At 34.3% G+C, this 17,935-nt stretch overlaps 1 protein-coding gene across 2 annotated transcripts in view; it reads right to left on the minus strand.

Moving 5' to 3' along the window:
* The window catches only part of KLHL1 (kelch like family member 1), a 273,787-nt gene that overhangs the window by 106,855 nt on the left and 148,997 nt on the right, over positions 1 to 17,935 (minus strand). For both annotated transcript variants that reach the window (XM_006913780.1, XM_006913779.1), the window contains one exon: positions 3,160 to 3,372. In XM_006913780.1, coding sequence (XP_006913842.1) covers positions 3,160 to 3,372 — 213 coding nt within the window. The remainder of the gene's footprint in view (positions 1 to 3,159; positions 3,373 to 17,935) is intronic.

The following is a 17,935-nucleotide window of genomic DNA, read 5'->3' on the forward strand; positions in this document are numbered from 1 at the left end:
ATTACATGTGTAATATAATCACACACATACAGTATATACCTACAAATCACTTAAAGATTATAAAAGGCCTATACATTAAGTACTATAAAGATTAAGGACGAAAGCTATATTTAATAATTCCAGGATCAAGAAAAAAGTGTCTCCTGATTAATGGCTTTTCTTAAGTACTTTAATATGCTTAGCAGCTTTGAAAGTTTGTGTAAAAAGCTGGAAAATCCTAGATTCTATTAAATTCTAGTAAATCTTAGATTCTGATTAAACACTGATGTAAATATGCAGCCAACCCTGGAAATTAGAATTGCACTCATTTGCCCTCAGTGGGAAAAACAAAACAAAACATTAATATCAGATATAACTAGAGTAAAATCTATGCTTTACAACTTAATAGAAAGATAGCTATCGTGCCGATTCTCAATTAACTCATTTGTCAAATGATAATAATAGTTTTTAATACAGAAAGAAATTGTAGAAATTAAATGAGATAAAAATATATGTTATATATGTTTTGTAACTAAAGAAGAAAATGTATATTAGTTCCTAGCTCCCTGTCCTTCTTCTTTTGCCAGTCTTATGAGAAACTTAGAAATTGCTGTATTCAGAACATTTTTACGATCTTCCACTTTAGAAAGCAAACAGGTAAGTAACATACACTCATAATAGAAATATCTTTGAGTATGTTCATATCTAGCCAGCCCAGATTTTCAGGAAAACTGCATTTTCCATTAGCTCTATGATCTTTGAATAATCACTTAATCTCTTTGAACCTGTTTTTAATTCTGTACAACATAATTAATAATCCCTACCTTGCAACTGTGTTTTTTTAAGATAAGAAATATTGTATGGAAAATATTTATAATGACATAGAAATCATTAATATTAGTTACAAAAGTAATAGCCCCTCCTACATGCAAAGACATTCTATGAAAAAAAAATGTATTTCACTCTGTCCTCTTACACATCTGTTGTTTGAAAGTACATATAAAGTTCTGTTTGTAATGTCCTTAATTTGAGAAATGAAGAATGTAGAATAGATATATGCTATGTTTATGGACATTGTATAGTTAAACACCTTTTATTAGTTGGTTACACCAAAACAAAATAATATTTTATTTTCTAGTGTTAGTAAATAGTGTTTCACTAAACAAGATAAAGCAGATGAACCAATAAGAATAAAAATTCCTTATGTAATGTGTAGCCTCAGGAACAAATAAGCCTATAGATATGCATGTCTGTTCTGATATAATAGTTTAATGAGATGGACAGGTAGGAGCATCTCTCATTTTTGATGACAGAAGAATGAGAGAAGAGGGTATGACAGAAAGGCATATCACAAAAAGATGGACTTCCAGTCACATTCTTGACCTCCTGCAGTATGTGCCCTACTATTTATAACAATTTTTGAGTGCCATTTTAACTCCAAGCTCGCCAGTTGAAATGGATAGGCAGAATCAAAGAGACCAGTTGCCACAGTATCTATCATTGGTTAATGGCTATGTACTTATTATTGGCTAATTGTTATCACTAGCCATTTCTATTCTGAGAGAGAATCCTCAGGCTCTCAGAATATCTGACATCAGAACCCAAGGTGGAAGATTCAGAAAAATCCATTGCTTAGCTTCACAAATTTTTTTTGTCCAGTTACTTAACTGCATGTTTCCCTTCCTTTTCAAGGAACTCAGTGCTAAAATAGGATTATATAATTTGTTTAGGCAGGCCTCTCATAAATTCTTCCTTTCTGCTCTTACTACTTTATTGATTTCAGCAGCCAAATGAAATACAATTATTACTTTATTTATAAAGCTTCATTTGTTTTCCCAATTTGTGTACAGTGATGTTTTATTTAAACTTTTTAATCTTAATATATAACCACACCTCTCACTTCTTTCCTTATTATTAATGTCATGCTTGCCTGTCTTTCTTTCCTGATGTCCTAATTCCCTATCCTACATTCTTAGTAAGATATGGATTAGTGAAAGTGTTTGGTGGTTTGGATCCAAATGAAGGATCAGGTGGATGTTATAGGCCCCCCATATCCACTATACAAAATGCATGCACACACAATTTATCTACCATTTCAGAGGTAAGACCTACCTTCAAGCTTATTTTTGGATAGCCTGAGAAGCCAGAGATCCCATGTTAACAATGCTGTGCATAGATAATTTTACAGCATTATAAGTTAGTTTAAAGAATAAGATTCCAAGTCAGGGGAAAATACTCTTCTTACAAGCTGAGTGAATTTTGGTGTCCTTATCAATTCCACTGTGTTCTACATAACTCATCAATAAAATGAGGCAGTTGGTTCACTTGGTGTCTGGGATATCCTTAGTTCCAATTATCAAAGATTTCATAAACTCAATTGCTTAAATACTGTTACTTCATAACTCTGCCATTCAGTAATGTGTTTTATCCACCTACTTGATGTTTGAAATCTCATGCATTGAACCCTAAAATACCATAGGAATGTAATCAGAGAATGATTATATTACTGCATCTTAGGCCAGATAGACAGAGATCTTAAAAACAGGGAAGCAGAAAATTAATAATCGCCACATTTAGAAAAATCTCCTAGATACTGTATTGAGATTGAGTACTTTACATCTATTATTCCTTTGGTCCTCACAAAACTTTTATGTGATAGTAATAGAACAATTTTATTTTATTCATGAAGAAACTGACTTCAGAGAAGTTAAGTGACATTCTCCTGTCATATGAACATGAGCCAATAAGTGGTAGAGATGGGATGCAGATGCATGACCTATCACCCATCACCTTTCCACCATCAGATTTACCTTAAAAAGAGACTTTGATTAAAACTAAAAACAAAAATGTAAATAAATAATAATAAATTTTGATGTTCTTTTTTTTTTAAATAAGCAAGTATAATAAAGTGGTAATGGAGAGTCATAAAACTTAGTTTAGAAAATGTTTGGATCCTCTGCCTTCAAGTGTGTGTGTGTGTGTGTGTGTGTGTGTGTGTGTGTGTGTGTTTGCATATACCATATACATATATTAATTGGACATTATTATTACAACAAATGCATCATAGGTATTATATTTTTTTAAATTGTTATTTATATTTTTTTTTACCTTTTGACATTACTTTAAATATAAGATTTTTCAGTATATTGTAGCTATTAAAATATCATCGCATGTAATTACCTGTGGCGGAAGCAGTGGCAGTCTTATAAAGGCAAGAAGCATACTCAAGTCATTACATCTCCTCTGTGTGTCATACTTGACCCACATCATTAATGCATGAAAAATGGTTTCTTCATCAGGAACGTTTACATCATCACTGGCCAGGAGTTTATGTAGCTCCTCAGCTGGAAGCAGTAAAAACTCCTGATTTCTCATAACTTCCATTATGTTTTCCTGCAGGGAGAAAACATCTTGGCATAAATTTGGCTTTACTTTTATTTAGCTAGCAAAGCATTTTAGAAAGAAATGAGAAAGTAGTCAATAACCTTTGTTCTCATTATAACATAATCCTTGAGAATTAATCCTTCAGAAACTGGAAGCTGTTAAGATGAAAGCATCGTAATTGTAATTGAAGTGTAAATGTAACCGAGACAGCACAGATCTTGTAATAACTGGAGGATTATAATATTGAGCTTTGTTATGCAGGCAGAATGTACTAAGTGATTAAATGTTCAAGTTTCAAGTAGACTGCTATGTAAGATTTAGTGAATATGAAAAGTAGCGTTTCAAATTTTTTAAAGCTTGACTATATATACAGAATCAGAAAGTAGGAATAAAATTACAGAGAGAAGTAACACTTATAAGATGCGTCGCTGTTTATTCAGAAGAGAAAAAAACAAGACAGGCCTCAGAAGTCACAAAGTTACACGTGTTCCACTCTTTTATTGTTTCTTTTACCTTCCTCCTCTCATGACAGTTTCTCTGGCTTAACTCAGATTCCCATTAATTTTCTTCCAGATTGCTGCCATAACCTTCTAAATATTCCCCTTGACTCATTCTTAACTTCTCTATTGTATCCTCTATAATAACACTAAAATAATAATTCTACAACATAAATATGCTCATGGCATTCCTCTAAAGTTTTTGTTTGGTTTGGTTTCATTTGGTTTCCCCTGGTCCTTGGTTCAGACCTCCCTGCTCAGCGTGTTGGTTCTCCGGTGATCTGACCTCCTCCTGATTCTCAGACTCCATTTCCTGCTTTATTTGCATTCCAGTCACAAAAATCTTTTGATTTGTCACATTGTTTGACATATCCTTCCTCATTCATTCTGTTGCTTAAAATGATTTTATCCATTTTGTTTTCCTAATTTCAGTCATTTTTAAGCCTCAGTTCAAAAGCTACCTGCTATGTATGGGCTTCCTGAGCCCTCTATTCACTTGCATTTGAGCTGCTGCCCCATCAACTGTGCACACGTGCAGTGCATGGTATTTATATCTCTGAGACAGCAGTTACCAAACTGCAGCTTAATCTTTGGTATTACTTAGAGTCTTACCACGAACTTTAAGCAACTTGATTCAAAGACCTTGACATTTAACCTTGTATATCTAGATCCTGGAACATAGCAGGTAAACAGTCCATATTTACTGAATAGATATCTTAATGATCTTCGTAGAGAAATATAAAATTTTGGAAATAGTTCAGAGCAATTCAGTGTTTTTCAAGCACATTTAAAAAAACTACTTGTCAAAAACCTTCTTACATTTTAACAGAGAAGTTTCTGTGGCCGATATATGGTTAGAGAAGACGTCTAGAGAAGATCTGACTGTCTGATCTTCCCTTTTGTTACACCTCCCCCCACGTCTTCTGAGACAACTCCAAGGAAGATATAACTAAGACTTCTCAAATCATAGTTTTAAAGCCACTGTTGTGTTAAAAATCTCAATAAGATGTTTATTTTAGAGTGAAAGCTGAAATAGAGTGTGACTAGGTCTCTTCCAAAACGGGCAAGATGACTATACTAAAACCGAGTAGAAGATTCAGCAAAGCCCATTAATCTGCATGTCAGAGCACATTCAAACCTATTTTCTGAAAAGAGGCCTGACCCCCTTTATGGATATATCTCTGGAATCGAATCCAAAGCTTGAAGTGCCTTCAGCTTTCCCAAGAGAATATCAGCTTTTACTTTCTTTCAGGTCATCTGTCATATTTATTTACATTAAACTGGCATCACAGAAAAGCTGATTTCCTGGGACTTGTTCTGTCTCCTGTGTTTCCTCTGTGACTAAGACAGTGAGGTGTAAGTTATAGATGCCCAATACCTATTTACTAACTGAACCAATTGAGTGATCTGAGATTTAGTTCTTCTCTAAAGATTTGCAGTAAAACTTCTCTAAAGATTTGCAGTAAGATAAAGATGTTTTTCCAATTTTTAAAAAATCTATACTTCTATTAAGCTACACGCATAATTGCATAGTTAGGCCGTCAGTACGTAGTGAGGGGTACCATAATAAAGCAGCTCTGTGAAACTTAGTGGTTTCTATCATAAAGATATTATTCAAGGCATATTTCATTATATTTTACAGTGTCCTTTTATGGTGCCCTTTGGGAGAAATTTCCTTCAGGTTTTAGTAGCAGGAATAATTGCACTTCTCCTGAGTAAATTGGTTTGCTTTTATCATGGGCATTGTAAATTATGAAATTGATCAGATTTCTCTTTTTTTTTGGCCTCTAGAAAACTTAGAGTCAAACTGAAATCTATCTGATAGGAAAGCTACATAGCTTTTTATAGCTGATTTCTTTTTCAGACAGCTCGAATAATAGTTTTATTTAATATCACTATAGCAGGCTTTCTGTTTTATTCATCTGATTTAGAGCATATTTTTATAATTTTGTATCTCTGTAAATCATACCAAATCTTTTAGGAAGAAATGATGTTGTTTATAAAAACTTCTATGAATAAACTGGAAAATTAACTAATATCAGATATTAGTGGATCACATACTGGCCAATACATTATATTGTTTATTATTTTTTTCTGTGTATATTTTGGAGTTCTGAAGTTCTCTTTGCTCTTTCTTTTTTTAACCTCCATCAACTCTCCTTTTAATGATAGCCTGCCTAGTATTTTCCTATGGTTTCTACAATCTAGGTTCCGGAAATTGTTTTACTTTTAATATTAAGAAAAAATTTCCATGCGCTCTTGTTTCCTCGCTCTGCTGGTGCTGCTCAGTTAACTCCGTGTTATCTGAGAAGATGGACAGGCCTCGAAACTCTTTGGCCTGTTTACCTTTTGTATAATACCTATTTTAAGTTCACTAAATGAATTAATCATTCATTCATTTTACCTAGATTTATTGAACACATAGCATATGGTCCTGGATACTTGCAGTGAGAAAAAAAAAGAATTTGCATCAAAAAGCTTACGACACATGCAGCACTTGCAACATGCACGGTGCCTAGGAAACGACTGTCATCAACTCCATAAAAGCGGGTTTTTTAAACAGACCTAGAACATTAGGCAGGAGTATAAATTAGAAACTGGGAAATGGAACGATATGACATTCTGACCAGGGGAAACCGTATACACAGAGACATAATAGCAGGTAATATAGCATCAAGTGCCATATTTGCTATGTCAACTTGATTGAGAATAAGCACAAAAAAATTGCAGGAAATAACATTGAAAGGGGAATTTAGACCATATAATGGAATAAATTTATTCTCAAACTTTGACAGTCTCTCCATTAAATGGGAATACATGTGTACATACATCTCTTACATATAAATTGAAATCTTTGTTATAAAGAAAGATTTTAGCACCAAACTTAAGTTGCTGCTACATAAGACACAGAAATATTTGTTTGTTACTTAAAGACTAAATTCTACTATCTACTTTGTTACTTCATAATATTTTAAAGTAATTTTTCTAACTATAAAAAAACTTATAGTTTTGTTTTATTCTAAATGAACAGAATTTTTTATCATTTTTGTTTAATTATTTTCTGAATTTGATATAAACATATTTTCTAATATTCATTTCCTTTGTCACTTAATTCTATTATAGTTTTCTTCTTCATTTTATTATTGATAATATATCGATATAAAGTAATTCATTTGAAATTCCATTAGAAATTCATTTTTATACATCATTTTAAAAGTTAGCTTATAATGGTAACAACAGTTCAAGCAGAATATAAGTAATTCCTTTCAAGTATTACATTTTAGTTATTGATTAATTTTAAAATATGGGTGTTAAACTGTACTAAAATATTTTATTAATTTTTAAATAACTTTCACATAAACTTTAATGTTGTTTACTACATTGACAACTACTACCAAAGCAACACATTATATGCTCTTAGGTTAACTCAAGGAATCTTTCTGCTCTGAAAGCCTACTAAGTGAAAACCTATGTCTCATCATCTTGCACTTTGTGACTAGTGGTCAGTTAGAGAAGCCTCCCAATAACTGTTTTAAGCATTATGGTGGGAAAGCTAATCCTTTGCCAGACCACCACAGAATCTTTGTCTTGATTTCAAATCTACATAGGTTATGGAACTTATTTAATTGTCCATTTAAAAGAAAATAGTTAGAAAGATAAATTCTTAAGAAGCTCATACTGTGAAATAAATGGAAAACTGAAAGGCAAGCCTGGTCGTTAGCTACATCCTCTGCTTGAGGCTTATTATATAAGTATGAAAAATGTAAAGTTTTAGTCTAAAGTCATAGAATTATAAAATTATAATTCCTTAAGCATTCTTTGCATTCTTTCTCATATATGCAAAATTCCACTATTGTCAGAAACAAGATTGAAACATACATCTCTTAACCTCTGAAGCCATGTCTTTTTTCTTATATCATGCACTGGATTGAATGGTGGCTCCCAAAGCTCCACGTGCACCCCGAACCCCATAATGTGATTTTATTTGGAATTAGAATCATTGCAGATGTATGTAGTTAAGATAAAGTCATACCGGATTAGAGTGACCTGACTCCAGTGACTAGTGAGCTTAACAGAAAAAAACTTGGAAAGACACAGACATACAGAGAGGGGAACACCATGAAAACAGAGGTGACACAGAGGCAAGATGGCCATGTGAAGGCAGAGGGGTAGAGATAAAAGTCATGCTGACACAAGCCAAAAAGTGCCCGATTGCCAGGATCCAGCAGAAATTGGAAAAGAACCTTCAGTGACAGCCTGGCCCTGCTCACATCTTGATTTCAGATTTTTAGCTTCAAGAACTGTAAGAGAGTAAATTTTTGTTGTTTTGAGCTACCCAGTTTTTAGTATTTTGTTATGGCAACCCAAGGAAAATAATGCATATCATAAAAAAAAATAATTATGTTAAACACTGTCACATAAACCTAAGAAAGCATGGTTACTATTCCCAATATTTTAAATGATAATTTCTGAGCTCTTTATTTTATGAAATGCCTTTAAGAAATATTAGATTTCCCATGACCCAACAGAGTATCAGGACAGGAAAAAGTGATCTGCTTTCAGGATCAACTTCTGTTTAATATTTGTTTTTCTACCGAGTCTAGAATTTAAATTTTCTAAAAATGTAGGATAGGGAGAGGCACTTCTCTCAGTTATCAAGGGCTTCTTGTAACAGTTACCTTCAAGTTGCTACACCAACATATTGCTGTCAAGACTCTAATTCTTTTAGGTTAAAACCAATTTTCCTGAATTTCTGATTATTTGCCTTGCCTAAATTTTTAATCCCTGTGTCAAAATTCCTGCCCGAACTCTTGAACCCTACTTTAGAGTTCAAGGGGAACAAAGACTCATTAAGAGATAGTCATGCCTTGTTATTTTACAAATGAGAGTGCTGAGGCTCAGAGGGGCTCAAACATAGTCATACTCTTAGCCAGGATACTGTTGAATTGTGCACCTGAAACTTACTGGATTTCATTAACCAATGTCACCATAGTAAATATAAATAAAAATTTTAAAAAAGAGTACGGTCTCTTGTTCTATTACATTCCCTAGGCTATCTATCTTTTGTCTAATTTCTCCTTCTGGTTCTCCTCTGCCCATCTAGTTTGGATTTACCGTCTTAATTTGATCTGTGCCACATATATGCAGCCCGATTCTTGAGTGCTCACCTGGACTTTGTTTCCACCTTTTTCTTGATGTATCTGAGTTCCATAATGTGCCTTGGTGATTACGGAGATGCTGCATCTGAGGCTGCCCTTCACTTGAGCCTCCTACTGCTAGCTTTGTTATCTACATCCACATTTCTTTATCTTCTCTCTCTCTTTTTTTTTTTTTACTAATTATTTAGTTTACAAAATTTCTATGCCTACTATTGCTCTTAATACTATATATATACTTTATATACGGAAACAAACAAAAAATTCTGGCCCCTAAGAGACTCACTCTCTAATAAGGAGGACAATAAGATGTAATAAGAAAAATATGTACATTTTATGACTAGAGGGAAAAAATGGAGGATTTAATGGAGTCTAAGGTGTGAAGATGCAAGTGGAGCAAAGGAAGTCAAGTTGGAGTTTGAATTAGGAGATCTTTTCTTTCTGAAATAACAATTTCCAATATAAAGAAATATTTCTCACAAAATCATAGATTTGGAGAGTACTAATGAAATGTTGATATCATCTGGTCCAACGCTCATATCATTATCTAGCAAGGTTATAAAATGAGAATATCTGCAACCTCACATAATCTCAGATCGGAGGTGATCTTTGAAGTTACTTAATTTAATGTATACCTCATGTTCCCTTTCTATGCTCACCTAGTGATTAATTTCTGTGATGAGAAACCTATTACTCTATAAGAAGGCCCGTATCATTGCTGAGTAGCTCTGTCAGAAAGTAATCTATTTTGAAATAAAATCTGCCTTCTTTTAATTTTCTTACATTAATTCCAGGGCAAATTGATTTTTATTCTATTTATAAGCTTTTCAAATAGTCAGGATTGATATGTTTCTTCCCTTATATCATGTCTTTTAAATGCTAAAGAACTATCATCCTTTAATCTCATTAAAAGATCTTAATCTTCAAAACCAGAAAAAGATGCTAGAGTAGAAGATATAATCTTTGCTAAATTTTCTCTGAAATACCTGATTTTTTTCCTTATTCCTTTAGAAATAAAATAAATAAATAAAATAAAAATACAAGCATTTTCATAGACTCGGTGCTTCTGGCTTTCATACAAACTTTTATCTTTCCCAAAGACATTTCTCCAAATAAAGGCAGAAAAACAAATATGAAGCAATCACTGTATAAAAACTTCATTTCCATTATCTCTCTCTATATATATGTATATAATTAATATTATTCAGATAATAAAACAGGAAGTATTCAAAGAATTGTCATTGCATACAATGCAATATAGTATTTTCCTTGTCAATTTGTCATCAGTGCTTAGAAAATGACTATGGAATAGAATTTCTTTAACTATTTGTTATATATATGGGGGTTCTCTTAATACCAGCAGTATATAGTAAGGGCCACATGTGTTTGGATATATGTATATTTTTCTGAGTTTTTGTCAGGTACAGAAGTATTACTTAGATGCAAATCTGCCAGATTAAAGTGACTGGCTGCCAGTTTTCTTTATTAATTCTTTACTACCTACTAAGTATGGCTACTTGATTAGTAGTAACTTCTTTTTTAAAAAAAATTTTGAGTAACAATCTTAAAAAGAAGGATTTTCTAATAATTTCAAAACTTACTGATTATCAGAAATAATTTCTGATGGTCATTTTTCAAGATTATCATATGTAATGAAAGATAATTTTGTTATTCTGAGTCTTAAAAATATATATGAGTCTATGACTTGAAGTGTTTTCTGATAAAAATGTTGCTAAAGAAATGAGTTCTTCATAAAAAAAAAAGTTTGAAAAAATATCCCAATTCTAATACTTCCTTGTCACAATTTCCCAAACATATGACTATGTTTGAGCCCCTCTGAGCCTCAGCACTCTCTTTTGTAAAATAACAAGGCATAATTATTCTAAGATATTTCACCTTGAAAATGGGTTTTATAACAACACCTAACCTACAAACTTTTTTCTGTTTTGCTTTCAAGCACAATTGGGACTAGAAAAAAGTAATTCCTAAACTTTATAATGTTATGCAAAGTATATGCATAACATTATACTCAGGGGAGTCTTTAACCTTTGTAATAATTTGGCATGCTTTTGTTCCTGAAGATGAATTGTTCAAGTTTTAAAATGTGATACATATTATTTACTAATGTAGGAGAAGGAAGCATGTAGAAATCATTTCTGAACTTCACTACCAAGAAAAAAGCCTAGTCAGCTAAGCAATTCTACTTCCATTTTTTGGTTTAACAGAAAAGTAACTCCCCCTGCCCACCCCATTCTCAAATACGTTCATTGCTTTGTAAACTGTGTAACACTATACATCCATATATTATTAGCCAGAGTAGTAGTATTGATTTTTTATAATTATTAATATTAGACATATTTAATCCTTGGTAGAGCCTAAACCTGCCTCTTTTTCTTACTTCATATAGTACTCTGTATCAGTATTTCCTGTTTCTTTTAGGTGTCTTATAGAAATCAGTGAGAATGGCAAAGTTGACTGGAAAAGTTAGGAGGAAAGTGAAAATCTCTGTACAATCTTTTTGAAAGACACCTGTTTATGCCAGCCCATGAAAGAAATGATATCACTGCCAATTAAATTATGAAACTATAGCATACTTGTACATGCAAAGCTGTTTTTCTTTTTTTTTTTTCATGCAGCAAAGTGTCCAGGACACTGGATCACATAAACCTTTACTTAAAGGAGTTACAGTGCTTGATAAAAGCATAAAAATAATGATCCTCTACAACTTTGCTAGAAAAAGAAAATTTTAATGCAAGATAATATTTCTATCTTCTCTACTAGGATATCTTATAGAAACTGACAGTAAGAATACACTTAGATGTATAAAAATGTCTATTTTATCAGGCAGTGCTCATTCTGTACTTATAGAAAATAGAAAGAAAATGTATCCTTTATTTTAACAGAAAATATTTTCTTTTAGCACAAAGGAAGATTGTTTTGTCAACCTGCATTTATATGGTCTTTTGTTCTTATGCTTGTAAATGATTCATCATGAAAGCCTTTTATATGCATAATCTAAAATAACCAGACAGTGGAGTAAAAAATAGGTGTAGAAAAAGAAAAAAGAGTCAGTATGGAAGTTGCTTACATAACCATATTGATTATTTTGCAGTACAAAAGAGCACTAGCATGCTTCAGCAAAGAATACATTATAATTTTGCAATCTTAAGGTCTAAATGATCTCTACAGAAGCATGTAAAATTTTAATTATAATTTTGCATTCATTTATTGCTTAATGAAAAGATTTAGACTACTTCTCTTATGGGGTGGACTTATTTGCTAGGTGCTTACATTCAATGTTAAAAAAAACTCAGCACAGTATATTCTCTTATTTTAACCTATGTTTGACTTTTTAAACAGCTGACAATGCTAAACATTGTCAAAAATTCAAATAAAAATCAGAAAGAAGCTATAAAATTTTTTTCCAAGAAAACCATAAAATGGAAACTAATGAGAATATACTTTTTGTAAAAAGAACTGATCTTCTTAATAGTTATATAAATATATAATTTCCTTTAGTTTGTCAAATAATAATTTAGTGCATGTCATTACTTTTTCTCTTAGCAAATACAAGAACTATTAGCTACATCAGGAAATATATTGTTATATATAATTTATTAAACATGAAAGCTGGCACTAAATATGATTGTATTAAATATTATTATATTTTATAAATAAGATGCAGTAAAAAGAGGCAAGGACTATTATGAAAAATAGAAGTTCATACCACACAATGATACATACAATACCATCTCAGAGGGTTTCAATATGGAAATAACTATTCATTGTTTCTAAAAATACTCTAAATACACATTTTTACATTTGATAAAGCTATTCAGTAACTTTTTTTCTGATTATTGGCTTTAAAAAACACCTATTTATTATCTCACAATTCTGAAGTTTGAATTTCAGGCAAAGAGTGGCTCAGCTGGTTTTCTGCTCCAGGTTTCACAAGGCCAAAATAAAAATGTTGACAAGCCTCCTTCTTTTTGGAGTCTTTGAGAGTGAGTCTGTTTTCAAGCTGATTCAAATCATTAGGGCAATTCAGTTCTATGTGGTTGTGGGACTGAGGTTCCCATTTCCTGGCCAGCTGTTGGCTTAAGGTTATTCTCAGCTTCCCGTATTGCTTAGCTTGTCCCTGTCCTCCATCGTTAAATACAGCGAGTACAGCAAAGGTAGTTTGAAACCTTATGCTTCATCTCTCTCCTACCTCCCTTTCTGCCTCGTGTCTCCTCTTTGTTATCCTGCCACATCTCTCTGATTAACTCTCCTGGCTTCCTCTTCGAAGTTTAGGTGCTCATGTCATTACACTTGAATATCCTAGGTAATCACTCTGTCTTAAATTTGATTAATTAGTCACCTCAATTCCATCCGTAAAGTCCCTTCACAGCAATACCTAGATTAGTGTTTGATTGAATAACTGGGGAATCTTGGCAGAGAGAGAAATCTTTAGAATTCTGCCTATCACAGTATGCTTGACTTTCAAGTTTATCAATTTTTCATGCATGATATTTAAAAACTTAGTGGGTGAAGCTGATAGATAAAGCATAAGCCATACCAAGTTTGTCATTCGACTAAAATTTACCATACATCTAAATATACTAAGCACTTACTGAGGTAAATACACTAACCACACTAAATATACCAAATACATTAAGCTTACTGTTTTTAACATATAAATAAAATTTAGTATATTTTTAGTAATATACTAAATACAATAAACATTTACTAAAGTAAAGCATCACCCTACCCTCAAGATACTCAAAGTATTTTTTATTTTTATTTCTTTATTTCTTTCTTTATTTTTTTAGGTGAGACAACCCTTGGTTGACCACCTCACAGATTGCAAGGACCTTGTCAGTTTACAATCCCTTTTTTTTTTTTTTTACACCTACAGCACCCAGTCTTCCTAGGTGGTCTCCTATCCAAGTACTAACCAAGCCCGACCCTGCTTAGATCAGATGGGATCGGGCTTGTTCAGGGTAGCATGACTCAAAATATTTTTGAGGGTTCTTATAAACCAAATAAATTAGAGGGCAGATTTGACTATTTATTTAATAGAATACTGATATTAGCTTGTTGAGTTTAAACCCCTCAAAAGTAATACTCCATTGGTAATTAATGTATTTAGAATCAAACAATAAAATGCTATTTTAAAAATGGTTTACAGAAACCTTTTGGTTCTCACGGTCTTTCTCTTTAGTTAGCCCTTCAACTCCCTGGCCAAGTTCACCTGTGAATCAAATTAGAAGTCCAACAAAAGAGGTCTAAAACAGCTACTAGAGAAGCAAGTCCGGGATATGGATCAGGTCCTCTGGTGATTGGATCCTAAACTGCTAGACTACTTTGCACACGAAGTTGCATCAAATGGTGCTCTCCGTTAGTTCTAAGCAGGTTCCAGACAGACAGACTTCCCGCAATGCAGCAAATCATTGAGGCTTGTGACTTTTTTGGAAAAGTGTGTAGAGTCCCTTCAACATCTCTTCATCCAATATCCTGAAGAGACCTTTGAGACTTGGTTAGTTTTTCATCAAAACAAAGGTGGTAATCTTACTAAGGTTAGTGAGGGACAGTGTTGACTTGGGGGACATGCCACTAAAGAACCCCTTTCTCTAAAGTGTCTGGTTTTATCTAAGAATTAAGAGAATTCACACCTGAGATCTTCTCCTTCTTCAGCTGATGACTATTTGAGCTTCAACAGGTTCAGAGCAGTGTGATGACTTTACTGCCACTGAAAAACACGTCTGAACCACACTGGCAGAGGCTATAGCAGCCCTGCAAACTACCAGGGCTGTCCTTAGGGTTTACACAGTGATAGTGTGGGAACAGCGTGTGATAAGATTATTAACCAGACTTTACTGTCTAGGATTGCCCATGGCGCTCCCACTGGTTGGGGAGTTCAGTTAAACCCCCTCATACGGTCAGGTCCATCAAACTGCAGCACAGTTCAAGTCATGACTGACAAATTCCTTGGCATGGAAAAAGTATTAATGGACAAATCAACAAAGACTGACAAGCAGAAAGAGCAGCATAAGAGGGATAACTGGGTACCCTCACCTGGGAGACCTGGGCCAAGGCCTTCTCTAAGAGATTCCTGAGTCTGGTTATTCAAAAACAGGGTCTCAAAGAAGGAGATTGATTTGATGCTCACCAAAGAACTTGTGGCCAAGGGGCCCCATAGGATCTGCTTTATGGCCTCTGTAAGGGACACAACCATCATCCTTTCTTCTTTTCCAAGTGAGTCTAGAGATGGGTTAGAGAACCCTGGCAAGTTTACAAGGACCTCTAGGCTGGCTTTCAAAAATAAACAAGACTAGGTGCGAGGCCGAGGTCCTTCTCTCCACTGAGGGGAGCAGAGGTCCTACATCAAGATCTGGGCTGAATGGGGAAATGGGGGTGAAAGCACTTCTTGGGCCTCTTGGATACCAGTGCACAGGTGACTTTGATACTTGTAACACCTGGTACTGGGATGGGAGAAACATATGCATACACATCAGTGGGCCAAATCATAGACCACATGACATATTCAGCATGCTGTGTGATGGGGAAGTGTTTTAGCGGAAAATAAAAGGGCAGGTTTAAGTGGATGGTGGGAGGGGACAAAATGTCCCCAGTCTGGACTGCATATCTCAGGTGAACAGTGTGGAGCGATGCAGCAATTTAATGTAGCAGTACTTCTCATATGCCCTGCATATTTGATCATGCAGTCTGTCCTCTTCTTTCAATTGTACATCTACATTTTACAGTTAGTGAACCTTAGTCTATTAAACTGCAAAAAATAGGAGATAGTAACTGCCTTCTCCATTTAACCTCCAGGTGCAGAGCGCGAGTCTTTGCCTATAGGGACCTCAAAAAGAATTAGCATCAATTTGAGGTATCTAGTTCAAACATTTTCCTTAAGGTTGTCCTGCTACTTTGTTCCAGGTAAGCCAATAAAATGGATATAAAATAGATTTTTTTTTCCCCTGTGTTACAAGAGGATCTTAACTAGAAAATTTCTGTTGACCACCTTTGGGTTTTGATCAAGGGTGCTATCCTTGCCCATGGTATAGGATGGACTGTCCATGCTGCAGTCAGTGTGGAAGATTCCCCCAGCCCTGAAATGAGAGCATGTGAGCACCTTCAGACCTGAATGCCTAGACACAGGAGTGGGAGAGGGAAGGATGTAAATTCTTCTCTCCCACAGGTACCCCATGTGGCGTTCACCTCGCTGAACTCATAGGAACACCTATCCCAGGCAGTTGCCACTGCCCTGAGTTTGACCAGCTGTTGAATATATTACACACATTTCTGATTCTGCACATGAATACCCAGTTGTTGTGCTGCTATATAGCACACTTGGACAATTGTCTAATTATGGATATTTCTGGTATTTCAAGTGCCCCAACCTTCTTAATCTGGACTCAGGGCATTGCCACAACTGGACTCTGACACGAGAGGAGTGAAATGTTTCCCTAAATGTCTGCTAGCTCCTGTTAAAGACGGGGTCACCAGAATAATTGGAACAAGGGGTACAGGATCCACCATCAAGGCTGTTTTTCTCATTCCAACACAACCTTTTCCTCCACTATGCTCATCTTCACACTTATGTGTTTTTGCCTTTTGTTGCACTTGGATCAATGAAACTAATAAAGTAAAATAGTCCATCACAAAGCCTAGACAAAAAGGGCTTCTGGCCATCTAAAATAAACCATAATGGGCTGGGGAACATCTTTTCCTTGCTTGGTAATGGCTAGGGCTTATGGCCCCAGGAACTCAGATTCCCTGGGCCGGCCGGCTCATACAGGTATCTGCATTTCTAGTCCAGGCTCCTCCATTCAGAGGCCTCCTTATCAGGAGCCTTGGCTGAGGCACTATTCTTTTCTTTGCCTCCATGCCTTTCCACTGCTAGTCCTTCCCCTCTCCTTCTTCTTGACCCACTGCTCCATAAAGTAGCAGGAGTCTTCTCCTTGAGGCATCTTGGCAGTGAGATGAGTTTCCCCATCTCTGCTAACCCACAACTGGATCACCTGGTGCCTAACCTAGTGCTATTCTGTGAGGGTAAATGGGATCGTGGGGAGCCAGATCACTTTTGGTGTCTTGCTTGCATTTTCAAAGTAAGTGAATAAAGTCTTGATTTCTGCTTTCAGTTTGGTTCATTGTTCTAATTGAACACTATCTGGTTGCTTGACATTTGATATACAAGTATCCCACAAGTCCAATATTTGAAACTTTAATTTACTTTCTTATTTTGTTTTGATTCCCTTTAGTTAGTATGTAGAAAGACACCAGCCATAAATACAACTCTTAATACTCTTCCCACTCTTATAACAGATCTAGTTTATGCAGTAGAAGGCAATTTACATAAAAATTTATATTTTTATCAAAAATTATATTTAAAAAAAAAATAAAAGACCCATTTTATCTACTTGATATGCCCCAACGCTCTTAATACACAATGATGAATTTATATCTTTGTTCAATAACTATGCTGGCTTTACTTTTATCACAAATTAAAAACTTATAATTGCAACATAATTGGTCATATCATTAATTTGCAGCAATGTAGAATGCTTTGGGTTGAATTACTGCATCTATACATGTTACCATTAACTTTCTAGTAATTTGTATGGGATTCTACTAAAATTCAAAATAATACGTGGATTGACTGTAAAACAAAGTGAAAACATGTTATATTGAGAGAAATCACTTAAAACAAGAGTTTCTAACACTGGGTAATGAGAAAAAGTTTGTAACTTAATATAAGATAGTAAATAAGGAATGCAGTTTACGTAGGTTATAATATCTCATCTCTACATATGAAGAAACTGGCACCAATGAAGGATAAAGTGAAGTGTTGAAGGTCCAACAATTATAAAGTGGTAGATAAATGATTTAAAATTTGTCTATCTCATTTCAAAGAAAAAGACCACAGAACTG

Source organism: Pteropus alecto, unplaced genomic scaffold, assembly GCF_000325575.1.
Source record: "Pteropus alecto unplaced genomic scaffold, ASM32557v1 scaffold72, whole genome shotgun sequence".
Classification (NCBI taxonomy): Eukaryota; Metazoa; Chordata; class Mammalia; order Chiroptera; family Pteropodidae; genus Pteropus; species Pteropus alecto.